The sequence below is a fragment of the Emys orbicularis genome, chromosome 6 (genome assembly GCF_028017835.1).
Source record: "Emys orbicularis isolate rEmyOrb1 chromosome 6, rEmyOrb1.hap1, whole genome shotgun sequence".
NCBI lineage: Eukaryota > Metazoa > Chordata > Testudines > Emydidae > Emys > Emys orbicularis.
The window spans coordinates 40,728,260-40,754,321 of record NC_088688.1 but is presented as its reverse complement, the minus strand read 5'-3'; the positions used below and the strand labels follow the sequence as shown (position 1 = coordinate 40,754,321).

The 26,062-nt window shown below is 43.7% G+C and overlaps 1 protein-coding gene across 2 annotated transcripts in view; it reads right to left on the bottom strand.

Moving 5' to 3' along the window:
• LOC135880534 (spliceosome-associated protein CWC27 homolog) overlaps nt 1-15,945 on the bottom strand; it is a 210,076-nt gene extending 194,131 nt beyond the window's left edge. For both annotated transcript variants that reach the window (XM_065406860.1, XM_065406861.1), the window contains exons 1-3: nt 15,771-15,945; nt 12,063-12,159; nt 5,608-5,720 (exon numbers count right to left, since the gene is read on the bottom strand). In XM_065406860.1, coding sequence (XP_065262932.1) covers nt 5,608-5,720; nt 12,063-12,159; nt 15,771-15,812 — 252 coding nt within the window. In that variant the 5' untranslated portion in view covers nt 15,813-15,945. The remainder of the gene's footprint in view (nt 1-5,607; nt 5,721-12,062; nt 12,160-15,770) is intronic.
• Between the last annotated feature and the right edge of the window lie 10,117 nt (nt 15,946-26,062).

Sequence of the window (26,062 nt, the reverse complement as noted above, 5' to 3'; positions counted from 1 at the left end):
ATCTCATTGCTGTGTGGGGCGATGAGTCCGTGCTTTCAGAGCTGCGCTCCAAAAGAAGGAATGCAAAGATCTACGAGAAGATCTCTAAAGCCATGGCAGAGAGAGGATACAGCCGGGATGCAACGCAGTGCCGCGTGAAAATCAAGGAGCTGAGACAAGGCTACCAAAAAACCAAAGAGGCAAACGGACGCTCCGGATCCCAGCCCCACACATCCCGTTTCTACGAGGCACTGCATTCCATCCTAGGTGCGGCCGCCACCACTACCCCACCACTGACCGTGGACTCTGAGGATGGGATATTGTCCACGGCCGGTTCCTCGTCGGAAATGTTAGCGGACGGGGAAGATGAGGAAGGAGATGAGGAGGACGAGGCAGTCGACAGCGCTTGCACCGCTGATTTCAACGACAGCCAGGAGCTCTTCATCACCCTTACCGAGATCCCCTACCAACCGTCCCCAGCCGTTACCCCGGACACCGAATCAGGGGAAGGATCAAGCAGTGAGTGCTTTAAACATCTAAAGATTTAAATTTAAACATAACTGGAATATTTATATTGTTAAGAATGGGCTTTACATTCACTCATTTAAACATAGAAACTTTTATTTATAACAAAACAGGAATATTAACTATATCAGCAATTGGGTGTTCATGATTTCTTTGCCTTAGGCAACTATTTAGTCCCAACTATGTATAAAAAATCAATTAATGTCCGGATTTTCATGATTAGGCAACCACAGGACGCTCCACTCTGTAGTCCCTTCCAGTACAGTTACACAAAAAGACGGTCAATATGTCCGGGAATTGACAGAGAGTCCTCCTGGGAGAGCTCAGCATAGCTCTCCTGGAGGTACCGCTCAAGCATGCGCATCAGGTTCCGTGGCAGGGCGATCTTGTTCGGTCCACCATGGTAAGACACGTTCCCACGCCATGAGTCTATTAAGTAGTCCGGGATCATCGCTTGGCAGAGCATGGCGGCATACGGCCCTGGCTTCTGCATGCTCTCCCGAAGCATCCGTCCCCTCTCGCTCTCCGAGATCCTCATCAGCGTTATGTCGCACATGACGCCCTGCTTTAAATTAGGGAGGGGAATCTTAGTATTGGGACTGCTTTACAGCCACGCGGTGGAGGCGGCAGAGGGGCAGCATACAGGGATCTTTCCCTGGGACAGCCGCGAGGTGGTGGGACAGGGGCAGAGCTCATGCTTCCCTGATTGCTGCCAGCAGAGAGTGGCCTTGCTTTCAGTGCGAAAGGAGCCCAGTGCTACTATTAAATTTTTAAGCTGCCACAAGTCTACGGCTTACCATGTTTTCCTGCAACAAAAGTAGAGGTGTCCTGCCACGCTTCTCTGATCGCAACTGCAAGACCCCAGGCACTGAAGGCGAGGGCCGAAAATTCGACCTTGTCCTGAGTGCGCATGTGAAAGGTGCAGTGCATGGTGTTGTTCACAGAGAAAGACTATGTTCTTTGTTAGCAACTTCATTTATCTGTCTCAGGAATTCACTCCCTTTTTCCCATTCCCACAGACACATCTGCGACTGTCTCCCAACCCAGCCTGGCATCACACTCCCAGAGGCTAGCGCAGATTAGGAGGAGGAAGAAGAAGACGCGTGAGGACATGTTCTATGAACTTATGGACTGCTCACGAGAGCAGGCAGCCCAGACGACACAGTGGAGGGAGAACTTGTCACAAATGCACCGAGCAGTCATGGAACTGGAGGAGAGGTGGCGCCAGGAAGACCAGCAGGCTACTCAAACCCTGCTTGGACTAATGAGGGAGCAAACGGAGACGCTCCGGCGCCTAGTGGATGTTCTGCAAGACCGGAGGCAGGAGGACAGAGCCCTGCTGCTGTCTATCTCTAACCGCCCTCCCCCGCCACCAAGTCCCACACCCCCCTCACCAAAAGTCCAAAGAAGGAGGGGCGGCAAGGGCCGTTAAAACTTTCAGTCAGCCCCTGCAGACTGCTGCAGCAATAGGAGGCTCTCGTTCCACAAAGTTTGAAAAGTCCTTTCCTACCCATCTCACACCAGCCACCGTCCAAGTTTCCTCCCCCCCCCTTTTCATGTGCGGTTCATAATAAAACATCTGTTTCTGTTAAGTACTGTTTCCGAGAGTGTCTTTTAGAGGGGATTCTGTCTGAAGGGGGGGAAGGGGTTTGTTACTTGGACAGGACAGTCACCTTTAGCAGGCTACAGAGGCGGGGGCAGGTCCAGCATCAGGACACATACACAGTGCAGTCACCAGTTACCCTGGTCAGTCTGGGAGGTGGTTTTCATGTTCTGGGGGGCGGGGGGGTTGATCTGTGACTTTGTGGCGGGGGAGGGCAGTTAGAGATCTTATGACGCGGCCCTTATCCTGGATCACAGAGCCACGCAGCACGGGGGTCTGTAACCCTCCGCCCCCTGCCAGAAAGTCACTTGGCCGACACATACACGCAGTCCCGCCCAGGACTGCTGGCAGGCTCCGTTGAAACAACCAATCCAGCACTGCGGAGCCTGTCATTCCCGGAGTTTAGAAGCATCATTTGCATCAAAACACTAACCCCGCCCCCCGCCACAGTCTGCGTCCCCGGTTTAAAACATTCCCGCGAAAACAGTAAGAAAGAGAACCTTGTTCATTAACAAAACGGAACAGATTTTATTTGTTGGGAAGGTGGTGAAGGGGGTATGTAACTTGGAAGGATAGTCAACAGTAACTGGGTAAAGAAACGGGGGCAGGTTCAGCATCTGTGTCCACAAACTAAACAGTCACTGGAGACCCTGCTCAGTCAGGAACCTGGCCTTCAAAGCCTCCCTGATGCACAGCGCGTCCCGCTGGGATCTTCTAATCGCCCGGCTGTCTGGCTGGGCGTAATCAGAAGCCAGGCTATTTGCCTCAACCTCCCACCCCGCCATAAAGGTCTCCCCCTTGCTCTCACACAGATTGTGGAGCACACAGCAAGCAGCTATCACAATGGGGATATTGGTTTCGCTGAGATCACAGCGAGTGAGTAAGCTTCTCCATCTCCCCTTGAGACGGCCAAAAGCACACTCCACCACCATTCTGCACTTGCTCAGCCGGTAGTTGAAGAGTTCTTTCCCTGAGTCCAGTGCGCCAGTGTAGGGCTTCATGAGCCAGGGCATTAGCGGGTATGCAGGGTCCCCGAGGATCACAGTAGGCATCTCCACATCCCCAAGACTTATTTTGTGGTCCGGGAAGTAAAGACCTTCCTGCAGCCATCTAAACAGACCAGAGTTCCTGAAAACCCGAGCGTCATGAACCTTGCCAGGCCATCCAACGTTGATATTTGTAAAACGTCCCCTGTGGTCCACCAGTGCTTGCAGCACCATAGAAAAGTATCCCTTTCTGTTTATGTACTGGCTGGCCTGGTGGTCCGGTCCCAGGATAGGGATGTGAGTCCCATCTATAGCCCCACCGCAGTTTGGGAATCCCATCTCGGCAAAGCCATCTATGATGAGCTCCACGTTTCCCAGGGTCACTACCTTTGATAGCAGTACCTTGACGATTGCCTTGGCTACTTGCATGACAGCAACCCCCACGGTAGACTTGCCCACACCAAAGTGGTTCGCGACTGACCGGTAGCTGTCTGGCTTTGCAAGCTTCCAGAGGGCTATGGCCACTCGCTTCTGGACAGGCAGGGCTGCTCGCATCCGGGTGTCCTTTCGCTTCAGGGCAGGGGACAGCAAGTCACACAGTTCGAGGAAAGTCCCCTTCCGCATGCGAAAGTTTCGCAGCCACTGGGATTCATCCCAGACCTGCAGCACTATGCGGTCCCACCAGTCCGTGCTTGTTTCCAGGGCCCAGAATCGCCGTTCCACAGTATCCACAAGACCCAGTGACACAGAGATGTCCTGGGCACTGGGTCTCATGTTTTCTGAGAGGTTGGAGCTACTCTCCGACTTCATGCCCTCACGGTGGTGCCGTAGCCTCCTCTCCTGATTTATAAGCAGCTGCCTCTGGTAAAGGTGGATGAGAAGCTGCGAGGCGTTGAGAACTGCCACAACTGCAGCGATGGTCGCAGCGGGATCCATGCTCGCACTGCTGTGGCGTCCGCGCTGTCAGTAATCAGAAAAGTGCGCGAACTGATTTCCCGCCGGCGCTTTCAGGGAGGGAGGGAGGGCGGGAGTGACGGACGGATGACGACAGGTACCCAAAAGCACCCTCGACACATTTTTTTACCCAGAAGGCATTTGGGGCTCGACCCAGAATTCCAATGGGCAGCGGGGACTGCGGGAACTGTGGGATAGCTGCCCACAGTGCACCGCTTCCAATGTCGACGCTTGCCCCGTTAGTGTGGACTCACAAAGTCGAATTACTGTCCTTAATGTGGACACACACGTTCGACTTTGTAATATCGATTCCACATATTCGAATTAACTAAAATCGAAGGACTCTCGTAGTGTAGACATACCCTAGTAGTATAAATCTATTTGTTCATGCAATCAAGAAGAGAAACTATCTCCTTTGAAGCCTGAGGTTAGAAAAGAACCGGAGTCCTGTGTTGAAAAGAGCAATGCAGGTTTACACATAGTATAAAGGGCCTTGCCTATAAACATTCCTCGTGATAAAATAATTGAACATATAGCATTAACCACTTCAGTGTTGTCTAACAGATCACAAAATCATACAACAAAACCTCTCTCTGGCACAATTTCATATATCTAGTGCACCCTCTGTTTCAATGCAATGCTTAAGCGAGATAAAAACAGAAGAACATCTACAAAGGGGAAGTCTGTTTTTAAAGGTACCTTCTAACATATGAAGAATATGAATATTAAGAGACTGGGTGTCAAATTTTAGAAATATACTAAGCTACACTGAAGAGTTACACATGCCCAACTTGGTCTAGCCTCAGTGTGGGGGCAATGGACTAGAAGACCTCTTGCGATCCCTTCCAGGCCTATATTTTTATGATTTTTAACTTGTGTGTGCATATGTTTAAGACAGGGCTGTTCATGGACCTGTAAACATTAGATCTAAACTTGCACGAGTATAAGAGTATTTCTGTATCTAAGTTTGGCACGTGCAAATATCTGTTCATACTTTTGAATATTTGCTGCTGCCAGAATACTAGTACGACAAGTGTTGGAAAGCATTATTCAGTCATTGCAATCTGGGCAAGAGAAGATGAAGATATTTGAAAGCTGTTGACTCTCCTTTTATTGTAATATTCCACACAAGTTTACCTGGTGCTTTCTGATCTCTTTTTGCTCTACTGAATACCTAGTAGGAACAACATTGAAATCACTTCAGTGATATTTTTAGATTTAAGTAACTCACCCAATTTTACACTTATTTCACCCTTTTGATTCCACTTTTCTCTTTTCTTCATGTCCTCTTACTGTACCCTATTTTCACTTTTCCTAGTGCAGTTTTTGCTAATAGGCTAACACATTATATTAGTACCCTGGGTACAATACAGACAGATTTTGGAACTGTGCATGCAAAAATGCACATGCAAAAATGGAGACACAAGATGTGCAAGCAATCACTGTACAAGAGAAAAGATTAATTTCTTGTGTGAGCTTTGTTTTAGCAATCTCTCCTATTAGTAAAGTCACTTGCAAATGAATATACAGTAATTAAAAACAAGCTATACAGATACCTACCTTGAAGGGGAGCCCGTAGATTGACTCTCCACCTGATCCAGTACCAGTGGGATCTCCCCCTTGCACTATAAAATCAGGCACAACTCTGTGAAATATTGTGTTGTCATAATAACCTGCAAAGAAAAAGAATATTTACCACAGATATTTTTAAATTATTCTAAAAGTACACTTATAGTGTAAGCAATGTGGCCTTGTGGCTACAACACTAGAGTGGGACTCAGGGAACCTATTTCTGGCTCTACAACTAGCCTGCTGGGTAAGTCACTTTGCTGCCCTGTGTCTCAGTTTCTCCCATCTAATAGTGATACTGACCACATTTATAAAGTGCTTTGAGATCTAGGGGTAGGTATTATTATTATTATGTGTACAGAAGTTAGAACTTGAGCTTTGACTCAAAGACTGGTATTTTGTTGATTTTCAACTTCTGTTTCAATTTTCAATGTTAAAATATTCCATTTATATGAACTGGGAAGTACCATAAGATGTGTGATCAGGTAAACATCTTAAATTTTCAAGACAATGGTGTCAAAATTAAACACACTAATATACAATACAGAACAGTTTGCTGTGTTTTGCAGTACACTTGAAGGCATTGCATGTCACTGAAAGGATAATATTGATAGATAAAATTCATAGATTCTAGGACTGGAAGGGACCTCGAGAGGTCATCGAGTCCAGTCCCCTGCCCTCATGGCAGGACCAAATACTGTCTAGACCATCCCTGATAGACATTTATCTAACCTACTCTTAAATATCTCCAGAGATAGAGATTCCACAACCTCCCTAGGCAGTTTATTCCAGTGTCTAACCACCCTGACAGTTAGGAACTTTTTCCTAATGTCCAACCTACACCTCCCTTGCTGCAGTTTAAGCCCATTGCTTCTTGTTCTATCCTTAGAGGCTAAGGTGAACAAGTTTTCTCCCTCCTCCTTATGACACCCTTTTAGATACCTGAAAACTGCTATCATGTCCCCTCTCAGTCTTCTCTTTTCCAAACTAAACAAACCCAATTCTTTCAGCCTTCCTTCATAGGTCATGTTCTCAAGACCTTTAATCATTCTTGTTGCTCTTCTCTGGACCCTCTCCAATTTCTCCACATCTTTCTTGAAATGCGGTGCCCAGAACTGGACACAATACTCCAGTTGAGGCCTAACCAGCGCAGAGTACAGCGGAAGAATGACTTCTCGTGTCTTGCTCACAACACACCTGTTAATACATCCCAGAATCATGTTTGCTTTTTTTGCAACAGCATCACACTGTTGACTCATATTTAGCTTGTGGTCAACTATAAACCCTAGATCCCTTTCTGCCGTACTCCTTCCTAGACAGTCTCTTCCCATTCTGTATGTGTGAAACTGATTGTTCCTTCCTAAGTGGAGCACTTTGCATTTGTCTTTGTTAAATTTCATCCTGTTTACCTCAGACCATTTCTCCAATTTGTCCAGATCATTTTGAATTATGACCCTGTCCTCCAAAGCAGTTGCAATCCCTCCCAGTTTGGTATCATCTGCAAACTTAATAAGCGTACTTTCTATGCCAATATCTAAGTCGTTAATGAAGATATTGAACAGAGCCGGTCCCAAAACAGATCCCTGCGGAACCCCACTTGTTATGCCTTTCCAGCAGGATTGGGAACCATTAATAATGGTTTAACGGTTTTAATAACCATTAAAAACTCTGAGTACGGTTATCCAGACAGTTATGCACCCACCTTATAGTAGCCCCATCTAAATTGTATTTGCCTAGTTTATCGATAAGAATATCATGCGAGACCGTATCAAATGCCTTACTAAAGTCTAGGTATACCACATCCACAGCTTCTCCCTTATCCACAAGGCTCGTTATCCTATCAAAGAAAGCTATCAGATTGGTTTGACATGATTTGTTCTTTACAAATCCATGCTGACTATTCCCTATCACCTTACCACCTTCCAAGTGTTTGCAGATGATTTCCTTAATTACTTGCTCCATTATCTTCCCTGGCACAGAAGTTAAACTAACTGGTCTGTAGTTTCCTGGGTTGTTTTTATTTCCCTTTTTATAGATGGGCACTATATTTGCCCTTTTCCAGTCTTCTGGAATCTCTCCCGTCTCCCATGATTTTCCAAAGATAATAGCTAGAGGCTCAGATACCTCCTCTATTAGCTCCTTGAGTATTCTAGGATGCATTTCATCAGGCCCTGGTGACTTGCAGGCATCTAACTTTTCTAAGTGATTTTTAACTTGTTCTTTTTTTATTTTATCTGCTAAACCTACCCCCTTCCCATTAGCATTCACTAGGTTAGGCATTCCTTCAGACTTCTTGGTGAAGACCGAAACAAAGAAGTCATTAAGCATCTCTGCCATTTCCAAGTTTCCTGTTACTGTTTCTCCCTCTTCACTGAGCAATGGGCCTACCCTGTCTTTGGTCTTCCTCTTGCTTCTAATGTATTGATAAAAAGTCTTCTTGTTTCCCTTTATTCCCATAGCTAGTTTGAGCTCATTTTGTGCCTTTGCCTTTCTAATCTTGCCCCTGGAAGAGGCAAAAGCTGGAAACAAAAGAAGCCATCTCCCAGATAGTCTTAATAGACCTGGTTCTCCTGTCCCATATACTCCTTTTACCAAGGACTTTGCGTTATTACTGACGAAGATCAGCATAAAAGGAGAATTAAGTCCAATGTGTCTGTGTTTATTCTACAGTATCTCCTTATTTTTTAGACTTCTGCTCTAATATAATCATCAGGAGCTTAAAATAGTAGGAATATTCTAGCACTATATTTCCACCAATCACCACACAATCAAAGTTGTGGGGTAATTCTTTATTTCCTAACCTGAAGATTAGTTTATGTGGATTAATGGAGCTAAAATCTACATACAAGCTATATCAATAAATGTGAGAAAAAATAAACTGCCTACTCCACATTATTTGTCACAATGCTGGGTTTTTCCATGCAAATAATTTCTTATTGTCAGTTATCAAGCGTCCAAGAAAATAAGTATAACACCACTATCACATAAGTGACCGGAAATAAAGACAGCTGTGTTAAAAAAAATAAAACAAGAACATGAGAAGGCATGTTGCCAATATTGCTAAATTAACAGCCACCCTGCCGTAATAGATCAGCTGTTAAGAGTATAAAAGTTCTTAAATTGACAGAATAGGGCTCTACTCTCCTCCTTTCATTCTTTTCTTCCCTCTCTATGACCAAAGCTTTCCATATACATCTTTAATTTAGTATGGCCAAACAATGGTATTGGATACACACCAACACTGACAAGTATTCATCAGTTTCACCTTATATGGTGCTCCAATCAGACTCTGAAATATTGAGTCTATTGTGCTTCTTGGTTTTATTATAGGGAAATCAAAACAGCTTCTGGGAGGTGAAAATTTAACTCTGCTTGACATATGTAGCAAGTCAATTAAAAAAATATGATATTTTAAGACAATGGGTGACTTACAAATTTTATACTGTAGACAGAGATATTTCCATTTAAAATACGCCAAGTTCAAGAAGTCTTCACATATTTCAAACATTTTTTCACCATATTAGTAATGTTGTTATTCTGACTACTGAAAACAAACTTTACTCTTTCTCTAATAATCTCATATAAAACGAACTTTTGCTCTCTTCCCAGTAAGCCTCATAATTATGACACAGTTATACACTATTCCAGCACTCTGTGTGTTTAGGATAGTGTTGTAAATTGGGTGCTATAAATCAGATATTCAAATTAATTATCAGTGTAAAATTGTTACTTCATAGCATTTGGCCAATTTATGTTTCTTGAGAAGTCCCTCTCATTATTTATATTTTAGCAGTGCTCAAAGGCCCCATTGTTCAAGGTGCTGAAGAAACAAATAAGAAGACAGTTGTTGCCTTAAAGAGATAAATTCAAAACAAACAAACAAACAATAGGAGGTCCAGGGAGAGGAGGGGGAAGGAAGATGAAAAACCTAATAAAATCATGCAGCAACATGGGCTAGCTAAAAGGGTACAACTTGATGATTCCAAACCATTTAGAAGGTGGGTTGTTGTTTTTTCCCAAAAATTTAAAAAACCAAAAACTATCCTCATCTGCCCCTGAACCTAAATATTCTTATATATAGATTGGTTGTCAGTCTAAAAGATATGCTATAGCTTAAACAGAAGTTATGGACTTGATGCAGAAATCACTAGGTGAGGTTCCTTCCTCTTGTGTTAATGAAGAAGTCAAATTAGATTATCATAATGGTCCCCCTGGCCTTAAAAACTATTAATCTAACTATCAATAATTGCTTATTTTCTTGTAAGCATCACAGCACTGGTGGGTCTTAAAAGGAGAATTGTATTTGCCTTTCAGATGATTTCAAGGAAGGCATTCCATCTATAAAGGGCAGTATGGAAGAACACCTGGAGGCATTTGTAGGATTAACTAGTATCCATAGCTGGCATAATTAGCAAAGCACATTGGAGCAACACAATGAGATGAGTGGATAACTAAGGAGGAACAGATTTATTTACGCCCATGAAGAAACTGACAAGAAAACTGAACTTGATGCCTGGAGAAAGGCAGGTCTATGGAGGGTTTCCTTGGGGAGGAGAACATATATAAATCATAGGAAGGGAATGAAGCCAGAAAGATAGGAGATGCCTCGGAGTAAATCAAGATGGGATGTGATTCAGACTTGGACAAGAGCTTTTGATGTCTAGACAGTGTTGAAGGGTCAGATAGGAAGCCATGGAGGAAGAAGTGGCAGGATTTGGACAAAGCATAAATATGGGGATGAGGGAATCAAAAATAACTTTTGGGTTGCAGACCTGATGAGGAGGATAAAGATGGTGTTAATCGTGACAGATTAAAGCACTGTGCTCCTTCAGCTAAACCAAAGACCCATGAAAATGACAATGTCAATCTCTGAAGCACAGACAAAGACATTACCTTTTTCATGGGTCACTGCCTTAACTCATGGAGCACAGTGCTCTTCTTAGTGCTCGGAGCATCAACAAACGTGGAATTCACTGCTATAATAGTCTCATCTGGGCATGGTTTCATGAGGAATCGGTTTCTCCTTGGCCCATGGTTTAGGCCTCTGGATACAGTCCTCCAGCCAGAACTGGAGTGTACTGTGTACGGGTACTGTGTCCAGAAAACAGCGACTGAAAAGGACTTCAAGATCATGGTGGATAACCAAACAATCATGAGCTCCCACTGCAATGCAGCTGTTAAGAAGATTAAAGCGATCTTTGTCTATATAAACAGGGGATTATCAAGTAGGAGTTGGTGTTACCTCCGCACATGGCATTAGTGAGATCATTACTAGAGTACTGAAGTCCAGTTCTGGTGTCTATGTTTCAAAAACAATATTGACAAATTGGAAAGAGCTCAGAAAACAGCTACAAGAATGATTTGAGGTCTGAAAAATTTGCCTTACAACTAGAAAGGTAAGAAACTCAATCTATTCAGATTATCCAAGAGAAGACAGAGGTGACTTCATCATCATCTATAAGTACCTACAAGGGAAGAAGATTTCCAACAGTAGAAAGCTCTTTAATTTAGCAGACAGACAATGGCATAATGAGATCCAATGGCTGGAAGTGGAAACTAGACAAATTCAGACTAAAAAAATATATATTTAGGGTAACTGACCATTGGAACAACTTACCAAGGGATTCTCTATCACTTGAAGACTTTATACCAGGACTGAATGCCTTTCAAACAGATATGTTCTAGCTCTACAAGAAATGATGGGCTTGATTTATGCTGGAGGCACAAGACAGGAGTGAAAATCTCCTAACCAGAGGATATCTTCAAGAAATGGTACACATCAGAAGGGGTCTTGAGGTACCTTACCCTTAAAAGATACATACATAGTGGCACCAGCTGGAGATACTGTGTAGCTATGAGCGCCTTCATCCTCCCATGGTGTGGTTTTCCCAAGGCAGATCCTTTAATTCCCAAACCCCATTTCTTTGATCTGGATTACAGTGCTCCCACCACTCTGAAATGGCAGCACAATGAAGTATTAAAAATCCCCAAATGTTTTTGAAAGAAAACAGGAAGCCATAAGCAGGGAAAGGAAAGTGAGGCACAAAGTAATTTTTCAGACTTCCTTGGACCGCTTGGCTATCATTTCATAAGTTTACTGAAGAACATAGTTACATGTTTCAAAATACCCACAAAGTAAGTCCTCCTAAGTCTCTCATGTATTGTAGTTCAGTAATAACCTGCTATCTATTGGATTTGAGAAACGTATTTAAAATGCTTTTTAAAATTCTTTGTCTAAGGTCTCTTTCGATAGCTTTGAAAAACATTGTATTTCTCAACGCTTCTAGTTTTCCCACACACTGGTAACTATATCTTAATGTCAATTCCCATGGACATTAGTGTAATATTCCTCTGATTCCTGTTTTATGAAAAAGCATAAAATGTAAGAAGTCACCAATACTGTACACTGAATGATATTAACAACTACTGTCCAACTCAATCATTACCTTCCATACAAAGCTGGATGAAATTTCTGCATGCTTTTGGCGCTTCTTTTGACCATAGCTCGATGTCAATATCTCCAGCTGTTGTTTTCAGTAAAACCTATAAAAATATATGAAAATATACTATTTAGTTTTATTGCACTTAAACATTTACAGGTGAAGTCTCTGATCAAATAATACAGTCACGAGTAAAAAAAATTCTTCATCCAATTTTATGAATGCAAGAACAAAATTAGGAAGTTGGTCTGGTTTTCAGTGGCAGCTTTTGTAATGTACTAGATGTCAACTGTCCTACAGTTTGTCTGATACATAAGATACAACTCAAAGAATAGTTTTCATAAAACTTTATTGCCAGTGGTCCACTGTGTGACATTGGGCAAGTTTCTTCACCTCTCTGTATTTATTTCCTTTCCCACTTTTGTCTATCTTGTCCATTTTGGCCCAGATCCTGCAAACACTTATGTATTTGCATAACTTTACTACCAGGAGTGTAGTAAAATTATGTGTAGTATAGAGACACATGGGGACCGAGGAGGAGGTGCAGGGCCACATGGGGATGTGTAGAGTGGATGTCTGAGTGGGGCTAGGGGTCAGCCAGGGTCTGCATGGGGGAAGCTCCCCAACAATCCATTCCCCCGCCTTCCTCCCCACCCCACCCCAAAAAAATGGTTTCCATACTTTCCCCACCCATACCTAACAACCCTCCAAGTTCATACTTGGGCTCCTTCCCAGCAATTTACTTCCTCTCCCTCAGCTCCTCCATTACCCCTGACTCCCCCAAGCCTTTGCACTGCTTCTGAGGGGAGTGGGAAATATGGTTCAGTATTGTAGTTTAAATGAATTATTACTCAGAGTTCTGTATTAATATGCCTAGTAAGGAATCTATTTGTCAAAAAACATTTCCTGAATCTTTTTTGTTGTCTGTATTGTTATAGACATACTTGCTGACAGGTATTTTGAAATAAATGACCAAAAATAATTGAAACTGGTGTACTTACGTTATTTTGACAAATAAAATATGCAGAATTTTAAAATATTAGGTCATACATTTTAATTTTTTGGTGCAGAATTCCCCCAGGAGTACAAAATGGACTACATTTGTGCAATGAAAGGGACAGGGATGTTTTCTGTCTTTCTAATTCTAAAGTTTCATGCTTTAATTTCTGTTCAAACTTGAGGTTTTTTTAATTTCAGCATTGGATTTTGGCACAGTTTTTGCTACACAATAAATTTATATTTTTTAAAAACAAACATTTATTAGTTCATAACACATATGGCAGAAGGTATAGCAGTACTCAAAACACACTACTTGTAGCTGTACAGTATCACAAAACTCACAGGTTCAGTGAAACACACAGTGTAATAATTATATACATACAGCAAGCACCTCATAATTCACAGGTTCACCAAAAGACATGGTGTAATATTTATAAATGTATAACTAGCTTATAGAATTCCTAAAAGCACCCAAAACTTCAGGGCCAGAGCACACTCTAGTACAGCACATTACTGTAGCTGGCCATTAACATGTAGCTCCATGTTGAGCTCTTGTAATAGCCTTTGTGTCTGGCTGCTCCACGCCAGAGGTAGTTTTTCCCCCATTTGCAGATATTATGCAAGACACAACAGGCAGCTATAACCATTGGAATATTATTCTCACTGAGATGCAGTTTTATGCCAGCATCCCTTCAATCTACAAAAAGCACATTCAATGGTCATTCTGCATCTGTTGAGCTGATAGCTGAATCTTTCGTTGGTGCTGTTGAGGTGGCTGGCGTATGGCTTCATGAGCTGTGGAACCAGGGATAGGCTGGGTCCCCCAGAATCCCTATTGACGTTTTAATTTTGCAAATGGTAACCTTACAGTCAGGAAAGAATGTCCCTGCTTGCAGCTTTCTGAACAGTCCTGTTCTTAAAGATGCAAGCATCATGCACTTCTGCTCCCTCCCCCACTTCCCCCGCTCACATTGATGTCAGTGAAGCGTACCTAGTGATCTGCTTGCAAGGTGAGCTGGTACCAATATAGGGATGTGTGTGCTGTTTATCACCCCATCACAGCTTGGGAACCCCATTGCTGCAAATCCATGCACTATGTCCTGCACATTACTGAGAGTCACAGTCCTGTGCAGCAGAATAAGATTAATGGCCCCACATACTTGCATGACAACAGTCCCCACTGTGGATTTTCCAAATCCAAAATGATTTCCCACTGACCGGTAGCAATCTGACATCACAAGCTTCCACAGTGGAATTGCCACTCACTTCTCAGCTGCCAGCGAAGCTCTCATTCTGGTGTCCCTTTACTAGCAAGCTGGAGTGAGCTTGGCAAATAGATCCAAGAAGGCGGCCTTTTGCATCTGAAAGTTGTGCAGCCACTGCTCGTTGTCCCAAATCTGCCCTATGATGTGATCTCACCAATGTGGGCCTGAGAAATGAGCACTGACGCAGTGCTCCATCAATAACCTTGAACTGTTTTTTGCTATGACCCTCAGCAGTCTCTCCTCAAAGAAATCATCATGTCCCCTGTTGTTGCAGTTCTTCCTGCAGCTCTACTATTACTAGAGGATTGAGCGTTCTGTATTTGTAACTTTCATGACAATAGCACAGAGCTCTGCAGGCTCCATGCTTCTGTCAGAGATGGCAGGCAGCTATAAGTGCCATGCAGGTTTGTGGGTTTTAAAAAAATAGCATAAGAATTATGGGATAGGGATGACATTACGGGATGGAGAAAGTTTAAATTAGATTAAATCTAGGTAAAACTTCATAGCCATAAGAACAATAGGACAATAGAACAGACTGGCTCAGGAGGTTTTGGAAGCTCCTTCACTGGAGATTTTCAAAAGGAGGCTGGAGAGCCATCTGTCTTGGCTGGTTTAACCACAACAAATCCTGCCTCTTGGCAAGGGGTTAGACTAGACTAGATGACCCTTGCAGTCCCTTCTAACCCTATTATTCTAAGTTGCATGCTGGGAACTTGACTCATCTCCTAGAGATCACTGAGTGAGTCATTTCTATCCCAACACAGGAGAAAACTTCCCAAAAGGCATCGTGCTAGAATAGTGGTTCTCAACCAGGGCTCCAGGCCCTGTTGCGGGGCCGCAAGCAGGTTTCAGGGCCGGTCTGCCAAGCAGCGTTAGACTCACTGGGGCCCAGGGCAGAAAGCTGAAGCGCCACCGCATGGGGCTGAAGCCAAAGCCTGAACAACTTAGCTTTGCAGGGGCTTCTATGGATGGGGCCCTAGGCAATTACCCTGTGCGCTACCCCCTAACGCTAGCCCTGGCTTTTATATGCAGAGAACCCATTGTTTTGGCACAAGTGGTCATAGAGTTTTTAGGGGGTGGGGGAGGGGCTCAGAAAGAAACATGTTGAGAACCCCTGCGCTAGACGGTAGCGGTTTGCAGGCTGGGATACGCATCGCACGCACTTTGCATCGACCCAAGCACTGCTGGTGAACATGCGCAGCGCCGAAGCAAGCAGCCAAGCCTGCAGGTACAGGAGCTATACGCTGACGGAGGCTACTGTACGCCAACGTAACTTGCACCTGCCAAGAAGTGTAGCACAGGCACAGCGGTGCGGGAACAATTTGTATAACGGGGGTCCGGGTGATGGTCAGTGGAGCTGCCCCTCTCGCTCCTGGCTCCCTTCGCCTTTCCCAGCCTCAGCTGGTCCCCTTGCCCCATCCCACCTGGCGCGCCCGAGGCGGGGGCTCACCTTGCCGTTGGTCGGAGGCTCCTGGATGTAGATGTTGCTCATGCTGGCGGCGGGGGCGGGCTAGAGCTGAGGGGAGGGGGCGCCCCGAGGATGGACCCGGCTCCGCTTTCGTTCCAGTCCCGGCGCTGCGGAATCCCCGACTAGCCCCGCGAACCTCCCGCCATTTTGGACCCCGGGATCCGGCGCCGCGGCGCGGGGGGAGGCAGCCGGGGCGAGAGGCCGAGCGCGGAGCCGCCGCACAAGCGCTGAGAAACGCGCCGCCTCCGTCGCGCCTCCTAGTCCTGACACTGACCCGGCTCCTCCGCCCCGCCTCCTCCCCCCGTCACCGGGGTGATTTCACTCACCCCTCCTCGCCCTGTCTAATGGTGCGGCCCGAAGTGCGCCGCCCAAAGGCCTCCGGCCGGGAAGCGCCACCGCCTGTGTTCGACTCGGCTGGGGAAGAGGCTGCAGGGCCCTTGGCTCCATGGCGCTGCCAGGTGAGAGGCCCGTCCTGGCGTGGGGGGAGCGGGCGCCCGAGGAGACCTTGAGACACCTGGCGCAGGAGGCGAGGAAGGGAGCCTGGCTGCCCGGGGCCGTCGGCTTCCCGCATTGGCGGTGGGGGCGCCCCACAGTGAACATCCGGTCGCCCTTACTTGAAGGGGACAGGACCCCTCCTGGGAGAGTGAGTAAAGAGCAGGGGGCGGTGGGGAGGGTGCCCCCACAGACGAGATGGGAGACCAGACCAGGTGGGGCAATCCTACAAAAAGGTGCCCAGGGTGAGAACACAAAGTGAAGCTTTACAAGAGCCAGAAAGCGAGTGGGGACCGTGTATCAGCCTGGAGGGGAAGTGGCCACAAAACAAAACACAAGGAAAGAAACCCAGATTTCATGTTGTGGAAAAGTTGTTTTATATTGACATTTTAAGGCCAGAAGAGCTTATCATGATTATCTAGTCTGGCATGCACATTGCAGGCTACAGAATCTCACCCGCCCACTCCTGTAATAAAATCATAATCTGGCTAAATTACTGAAGTCCTTGAATCATGATTTAAAGACTTCAAATTACAAAGAATCCATCATTTACAGTACTGTAACCCTACAAGTGACCTGAGCCCCATGCTGCAGAGGAAAGTGAAAATCCCCAGTCTGGCTCCTTTCTCATTGCAAATATGGCAATCCTTAGACCTTGAGCATGTTCATGAAACACACCAGCTAGATACCTGGGGGGAAAATATGCTCCCCGTCTAATGACCAATCTTTGGCTGTTGGAGTGGAGATATTTGTTACTAAGAGTTGTAGATGGGCCACATGCCATTGTAGGCAATTTCATCATAGCATTCCCTCCATAAACTTATCATGCTCTGTCTTGAAACCAGTTAGGGGTTTTGCCCTCACTGCTTCCCTTGGAAGGGATTATTCCCCTCTATTCGACACTGGTGAGGCCATACCTGGAGTATTCTGTCCAGTTTTGGTCCCCGTCCCCTCCCCCCCACTACAGAAGGGATGTGGACAAATTGGAGAGAGTCCAGCGGTGGGCAACAAAAATGATTAGGGGGCTGGGGCACATGATTTACAAGGAGAGGCTGAGGGACCTGGGGTTATTTAGTCTGCAGAAGAGAAGAGTGAGTGGGAATTTGATAGCAGCCTTCAACTACCTGAAGGGGGGGGATTCCATAGAGGATGGAGCTAGGCTGTTCTCAGTGATGGCAGATGACAGAACAAGAAGCAATTATCTCAAGTTGCAGTGGGGGAGGTCTAGGAAACACTAGGAGGGTGGTGAAGCACTGGAATGGGTTACCTAAGGAGATGGTGGAATCTCCATCCTTAGAGGTTTTTAAGGCCCGGCTTGACAAAGCCTTGGCTGGGATGATTTTGTTGGTGTTGGTCCTGCTTTGAGTACGGGATTAGACTAGATGACCTCCTGAGGTCTCTTCCAACCCTAATATTCTATGATTCATTGATTCCAGAACCTCACTCTGATAGTTAGAAATCTTTGTTTAATTTCAAGCCTAAACTGGTTGATGGACAGATTGTAGCCATTTGTTCTTGTGCCATCATTAGTCCCTAATTTAAATAGGTCTTCTCCCTTTTTATTCCTCTGATGGATTTGTAGAAAGCAGTCGTATCTCCCCTCAGCCTTCATTTGGTTAGGCTAAACAAGTCAAGCTCCTTAAGAGTATGTCTATGCAGCAAAGAAAGTTCTGTAGCAAGTCCGTGCCAGCCGACTCGGGCGGCGAGGCTGTTTCGTTGCTGTGTCAGTTTCTGGGCTCGGACCGGAGCCTGGACTCTAGAACCCTGCGGGGTGGGAGGGTCCCAGAGCTTGGGCACCAGTCCAAGCCCAGAAGTCCACACAGCAATGAAACAGCCCCCAGCCCAAGCCCCCTCTTCCCTCCCCCCCGAGCCCAACTTGGCTGGCATGGGTAAGCCAGGGTTTTTTCTTTGCTATGTGGACGTACCCTAAGTCTCCTCTTGGAAAGTATGTTCTTCGTTCCTCTGATCACCCTAGTAGCCTTTCTCTGCACCTGTTCCAGTTTGAATTCATCTTTCTTAAATATTACAGATGAGGTCTCACCAGTGGTTTGTAATATGGTAATAACATTTCCTTATATCTACTGTAAATATCTTACCTGATGCATCCTAGGATTGCATTAGCTTTTTTGACGGCTGCATCACATTGGTGACTTATGGTCGTTCTGTAACTGACCAAAACTTCAAGGTCTTTTTCCTCCTCTGTCATTTCCAACTGATATGTCCCCAGTTTATAGAAAAAAATCTTGTTGTTCTTAGGTGCATGAGCTTGCACTTTGCACTTTTAAATTTCATCCTATTGCTATTGTTACCTAGGGTTTTCAGAAGCCAAAGCAGTGGTAATTTAACTGTTTCTCTGTAGGCAGTGTCAGGAATAAATGAGTGGGGACACAGCTCCTCCATCTGATCAATGATTGGCACAAACGAGTGTTTTTACCTAAAACTACTTTTTTATTAGGTCTCAAGCACATGCGCATGCACACACATGCTGTAGCAGTAGATTCAGATTTAGGTCTGAATCTACCAAAGTTTAAGATGATTTTGAGGAATCAGCAGCCAGCCTTCCGGGGGCCCTCCTTCCATCTAGCTGCTGGGGAACTTAGGTGTCAGGTTCTTGTCTAAAGAAGAGCTTCCTCAGTCTGATCCAAAGTATATTCTTTTACCTAATCTTTTATAGCTAACTTTAAACAAAGCACATAACTTACAGTGACTCCTAGTGGATCACCATAGTAACCCCCAAAAGTCACCAATTCTCGTAATTTCAGCAAACTACTCATTATCTCATATCAAAGCATTTCTAGTCATAACAATAAAACGTACGTGTCAGAGGCACTTAAAACCAAGGTCGGCTGTCCAAACATTCCTTCTATTTTCACTAACTCCTTGTCCCATCCTTCCATTCTGATTAGTAGAACTGCAAACATGCAGCTGCACGTTCTTGCTTCTCAGGGCCAAAATTATTCCTAGCTATGCTATGTGGAGTTTGGTTTTTCAGCTAGCAGTGACTGAACATACAAGATGGCTGATGGCAGTATTGCCACGTTCTGGGGTTACCGCAGGACTGTCAAATTCTGGGTAACACTATTACTCCAGTTTTCAAGGTCATCTACCCTTCTTGTATGATGTTCCAGTCCTCCTCCATATTGGCAATACCTCCCAACTTTGTGTCATCTGGAAATTTTATTAGCGTACTCCTATTTTTTGTGCCAAGGTCATTAATAAAAATGTTAAATAAGACTGGTCTCAAGACTGATCCCTGAGGAACTCCACTAGTAACCTTCCTCCAGCCTGACAGTTCAGCTTTTGCTACGGCCAGTTGTAGTTTCCCCTTTCACCGATTCCTTATGTGTCTTTCAATTCTCATATTAATCCCTATTTTCTCCAGTCGTAAGTTTCAAAAAGAGAGACAGACAGACACAGCCTTTGGCTTCTCGGATGCAGGGCCGGCTCCAGCATTTCTGCCGCCCCAAGCCAAAAAAAAAAAAAAAAGCCGCAATCGTGATCGGCGGCAGCAATTGGGGGGGGAGGGGAGCCACGATTGGCGGCAGCAGTTCAGCGGCAGGTCCTTCGCTCCTAGAGGGAGTGAGGGACCTGCCGCCCCCGAATTGCCGCAGGTGCCGCCCCTCTCCCTTGGCCGCCCCAAGCACCTGCTTGTTAAGCTGGTGCCTGGAGCCGGCCCTGCTTGGATGATCTATTCCTGATCATAGGCAAGGGAAGGAGATAATTCCATACTAATTCTGCTGGGTCTCTCTGCAACATCACCAAATACTCCTATTGCAGCCCAGTAAGTGTGGGGATGAACAGAAATATCCTGAAATGACTACAGTCCTTTCTCTCAAACCAAATCCAAAGGGTTGTTATGGGCAACGGTTTCTCCACCTCCATAGCCTCTGTCTGCAGTCGGTGTCTCACAAGGCTGTTATTTTCCTCACCTTATTCCATATCTATGTGAAACCACTGGGAATGCTGGTGACAATGTTCAAGCTGAATTGCCAACAGTATATCGATGATATCCAGCTCTGCCTCTGCTTAATGTAGAGCATAAATAGCTCTGTATCCAAGTTTTCTCAGTATGGAAATAAAATTAGCTCTTAGTAGAAGAGCAGTTGAATAAAGGTGAAAGCTGAAACTCTTGGATGCAAGCTATTTGGACCTACTAATTTAAAAATGTCTGACTTTAATAGCCGCCGTTTAACATCCTCATGAGAGATCTTTATGGAAAGAGTGTAATCATCATATGAGATGACTAAATCATCTGGCTTATCCCCAAATACAGAAAAGAAATATTTATTGAACGGTTTTGCCTTTTCTGTGTTATAATAATAATTCCACCATTTCCATTTAGTAATAGTCCAAAACCATTGTTAGGGTTCTTTATGTTCTTATATACTTGTAAAAAACACTCATCCTTTTTGTACTTAACTCTGCTGGCCATAGTTTTCTCTTTGTGTCCATTTGCTTCCCTTATCAATTGTCTACAATTCATAGCTTCTGATATATATTCATTATTGCTAACTTCCCCTTTATTTCATTTGTTATATATTGTTTTATCATCATTATCATTATTATTTTCTATAGCCCCCTTCACTTCCCCTTTAAGCCAGGTCATTTTTTTAACCAGTACGGCTTTTCTGGATTGTAGTATTATGGCTTTTGGGGCATCTAGTAAAGTGTTCTTAAACAATTCCCAATTATCATTCACATTTTTGTGATTAAATTCTTCCTCCCAACTGATATGGCTCATAATTGTTTTTAGTTTTGTGAAATTTGCCTTTTTAAAGCACCAAGTGCATATATTACTGGTTTGGACTTTATTCTGCCTGCATGTGGCAAATGTGATCAAATCATAATCACTTGTACCTAAGCTACCACTAATTTTTAGTTCTGTGATGAATTCCTCTTTATCTGTAAAGATGAGATCTAATATAGAATTTGCCCATGTTGGATGCAATACTTTTTGAGTTAGGAAATTGTCATCTAGAATATTTAGAAATTCTGAAGATGTGTTAATACTGACAGCATCTGACCTCCATATGTCACTCAAACTTAAGGCCCCCATGATCACACAACTTTTTTTCCTACATATATAGATATGTGTTTAACAAGCAGGTCACCCTGTTCCTTAGTGTTGTTTGGTGGTCTGTAGCAGACAATAACTAAAAGCACAAAATGGGAGTATATCTGTTAGGACATTGACTCTGAATGCATATGGATCACTTTCTTCTGAGTTCTCATTCACTTGGAAACAGATAATGTCATTTTTGACAGAGTGCCATTACCCTTTCCCTTTTGCCCACTTGATATTTCTTAAATAAATTATAACCGTTGATTTTTGCATTCCAATTGTGCAAATATTCCCATCAGGTTTCTGGCACCAACTGGATCAAATTTTTGTTCATAAATGAGCAATTTCAGGCTCCTAGCATTGGCGTATACATAATTAAAGAATTTTTTTTCTCTTCTTGTCCTTTGGTTCCTTGATTAATTGTGTTCACAGCATCTCAATTTTGTGTTAAATGAATGCCCATTTCTTCCCTCTTCTTACTCTCTCCTTTTGTTATTAGTTTACCGCCCTCCTAACTACTGTAGCCAGGCTGTCCCTGAGAAAATTGGTTCCCTTTCTACTGAGATGAAGGCAATCCAAACTGTACAGCCAATTCTCCCCATAAGTGGACCAATATTCCATAAAGTTAAAACCGTACATCCTCACCACTTACCTAGCCAGAGATTCACTTTCAGAATCTTTTGACTTCTTGGAGATCCTCCGTGTCCTTTGGTGAAGGAAGACAGAAGATCACTTGGACATTCTCCTTCTTCAGCAGCATTCTAAGTTCCCTGAAGTCATCTATAATCTGTGAGATATCCCACAGTGCAGTGGCATTAGGGCTGATGTAGACTATCACCAGTGGATCCTTACCCATCAACTTCAGAAGCCTATCCAGTCTTAGTGTGACATGACATTTCTTGGCTCTGGGAAGGCCGCATGCTGCCTTTTGTCTGTCAGTCCTTGGCAGAATGTTTTTTCTATTCTTGTTGTTGTAGAATCCCCAACAAAGATCATCAATCTTCCTTGGCGCCAGTTGAAGATCTCTTTGTGGGCAAGCTTGATTTTCTTACGGGTTGGGCCAACCAGACATCCACTGGTGTGTCCTGTACATCTCTCTGTTCCATGGACCAGCCGGATCTTCAGAGAGATCTTCCACAGTTTCCACATTGAGGACCTGGTATCGATGGTAAACTTCTAGCTGTGTGGAATTCCTCCTAGGTCCTCTTCTCTTTGGTGGTTGCAGCCTACCCATCTTTGTCAGCCTCCAACTGTGTAGAAAGCCACCTTGACTTCTGCCTTTGGTCATTAAGAACTGCTATGCCTTTGCTGAGTTCCTCTCTCTCTGACTCCTTGGTGGCCAGTTTGTCTCTTCCAGGAACCTGAGATATTGATGTTTCCTGAACTTAGTTGTCTAGGAACTCCTCTGATTCTCGGTAGTATCTCTACTTGCCCTTTTAATCCAATATTTTTTTTCTTTCAGCATGGCCATCAACTTGCACTTCATGCACAGGAAGTCCCAGCTTCAGGCAGGAAAGAAAACATGGCACATCCATTGTAGGTCACCCCCACTGTTCTGTCCCTGGCCACTGCACAATCAAACATAGATTTGGACCTGGAAGGAAATTATCTCTGTCCCCCTCTGAACTCCTTCCCAAACTATCATGTTAGCTACCTCTGTTCACAGCTCTTGAGTTCACCTAGCAAGTGACTTTTTATACCAAGTCTCCCTGCTTAGCTCAGCTCAGCTCAGCCCCATCCATCACTACCAGGGAGTAATTAACTACTGAGACTTCAAACAGCAGGGCTGATCAAAGGTAAAAGGGTCAGAACCACATGGCCCTTACCAAGACACCAGCAAACAGAGCTGTCTCTGCTGATTACTCAGGGGCCCACAGACAGCTATGCAGCCCATACACAGAGAACAAACAAGGATGAGAGATTGCCGCCTCCTCAGCAGTCTCTTCCCTCTCTGCCATCCCTAAGTCCTGTGGTCTTGCAGCTTGCTGCATCTCACCATCCTTCTAGGCAAGTGTCCCACTTCTGAAGACCTCAACCAGTGCACTGAAGTGGGAATCCTCCTGCTGAATTTAGGGAGTCTGAAAGAGATGTGTGTCAGGGAGGAAATGAGACTGGCAGAAAACTCTGCTTCATAATATGTATGTGCCCTGTATTGCATAGCTTGTCTATGTCCTTTAATACACTGGCAAATTAGCTTTCTAAAACTTTTACATGTGGATTTGATGGGTCCTTGGTGTTTTGCAGAGCTTCCTGAAGACAATGAGCTTCCCAGCAAGCCAAAGATAGCTTGCTAGGAGCTGGTGTACTATTTTGAAGTTCCCATTTAAAATCTGGTTATTTTTATTTTATTATTTTTATGATGTAATAGCATTAATCTCTTGTCCTGTTGACTTAGAATTAGTTAAAGGATCTAATTCAAACCAATTTTGAGGCCACTATTTATTTTTCCACTGGGGGGCAGGAGGAGTAGGAGGGGAGTTTAAGAGGGAGAATCAGTTTATAGTTGCAACCTTAACTATGAAGTGCCAGCAGCTGCTCCATTATGAAGTCATGTCATGTCAGTGTAAGGAAAGAAGAAATGGGCGGTCAGCTTGTTCCTTGTGAGTTCCTTGGGGACAAAGGGACTGTCTTTTTGTTCTGTATTTGAAAAGCACCTAATACAGTGGAGTCCAGATCCATGACTAGGGCTCATAGACACTAGGGTAATATTAATGATATATAATAATGGGGGGGGGGGTTAGTTTCAAGAATTTTGTATATGTAATTTCAATTTAAGTCTGCAGAAGTATTCTGTTATTAATAAAGAGCTTTGAATATCTTCTGGTGTATTTTCAACTCAATTAAGCAGCCATGACAAAAGAATCAGAAAAATACACAAATGAAATTATCATGCAACTTTAACATCATTTTCAGAAGGCTAAGTTCTTCAGATTTTTTTGTACAAAATATCCTACCGTAGGCAGAATTCTCAGTGTCTGATTTCTGATGTTATCTGCCCTGCGCTTGTTTCTACCCTCTTTAATTTTTTTTACATCCTAGCTTATTGCTTTACAAAGGATATAACATATTCTACCTTAATACCACAAATGAAACTATTTCTGCATGAAAGCATCAGCTAAAATGCTGAGTTACTAAATTAAGATATCAAAAACAAAATATTAAAAGTAGGGCTGTTGATTAATTGCAGTTAATTCACGTGATTAACTCACGTTTTAATTGCACTGTTAAACAATAGAATACCAAATGAAATTTATTAAATATTTTTGGATGTTTTTCTATATTTTCAAATATATTGATTTCAATTACAACACAGAATACAAAGTGTACAGTGCTCACTATTCTTTTTTCAATTACAAATATTTGCTCTATAAAATGATAAACAAAAGAAATACTATTTTTCAATTCACCTCATAAAAGTACTGTAATGCAATCTCTTTATCGTGAAATTGCAACTTAGAAATGTAGATTTTTGTTGTTGTTGTTGCATAACTGCACTCAAAAACAAAACAATGTAAATCTTTAGAGCCTACAATCCATTCAGTCCTACTTCTTGTTCAGCCAATCACTAAGACAAACAAGTTAGTTTACATTTATGGGAGATAATGCTGCCTGCTTCTTATTTACAATATCACCTGAAAGGGAAAACAGGCGTTCGCATGGCACTTTTGTAGCTGTTATTGCAAGATATTTACGTGCCAGACATGCTAACCATTTGTATGCCCCTTCATGCTTCGGCCACCTTTCCAGAGGAAATGCCTCCATGCTGATTGCGCTTGTTAAAAAATGTGTTAATTAAATTTGTGACTGAATTCCTTGGGGGAGAATTGTATGTCTTCTGCTCTGTTTTACCCGCATTCTGCCATATATTTCATGTTATAGCCGTCTCGGATGATGACCCAGCACATGTTGTTAGTTTTAAGAACACTTTTGCAGATTTGACAAAACGCAAAGAAGGTACCAGTGTGAAATTTCTAAAGATAGCTACAGCACTTGACCTAAAATTTAAGAATCTGAAGTGCCTTCCAAAATCTGAGAGAGATGAGGTGTGGAGCATGCTTTCAGAAGTCTTAAAAGAGCAACACTCCCATGCGGAAACTACAGAACCCGAACCACCAAAAAAGAAAATCAACCTTCTGCTGGTGGCACCTGACTCAGATGATGAAAACCAACATGCGTCGGTCTGCACTGCTTTGGATCGTTATCGAGCAGAACCCATCATCCGCATGGATGCATGTCCTCTGGAATGGTGGTCAAAGCATGAAGGGACATACGAATCTTTAGCGCATCTGGCAAGTAAATATCTTGCGATACAGACTACAACAGTGCCATGTGAATGCCTGTTCTCATTTTCAGGTGACATTGTAAACAAGACGGCAGCATTATCTCCTGCAAATGTAAACAAACTTGTTTGTCTGAGCGATTGGCTGAACAAGAAGTAGGATGGGGTGGACTTGTAGGCTCTAAAGTTTTACATTGTTTTATTTTTGAGTGCAGCTATGTAACAAAAAAATGCTACATTTATAAGTTGCACTTTCATGATAGAGATTTCACTACAGTACTTGTGTGAGGTGAATTGAAAAATATTACTTGTGTTTATCATTTTTACAGTGCAAATATTTGTAATAAAAATAATATAAAGTGAGCACTGTGCACTTTGTATTGTGTTGTAATTTGTAATATATTTGAAAATGTTGAAAAACATCCAAAAATATTTAATAAA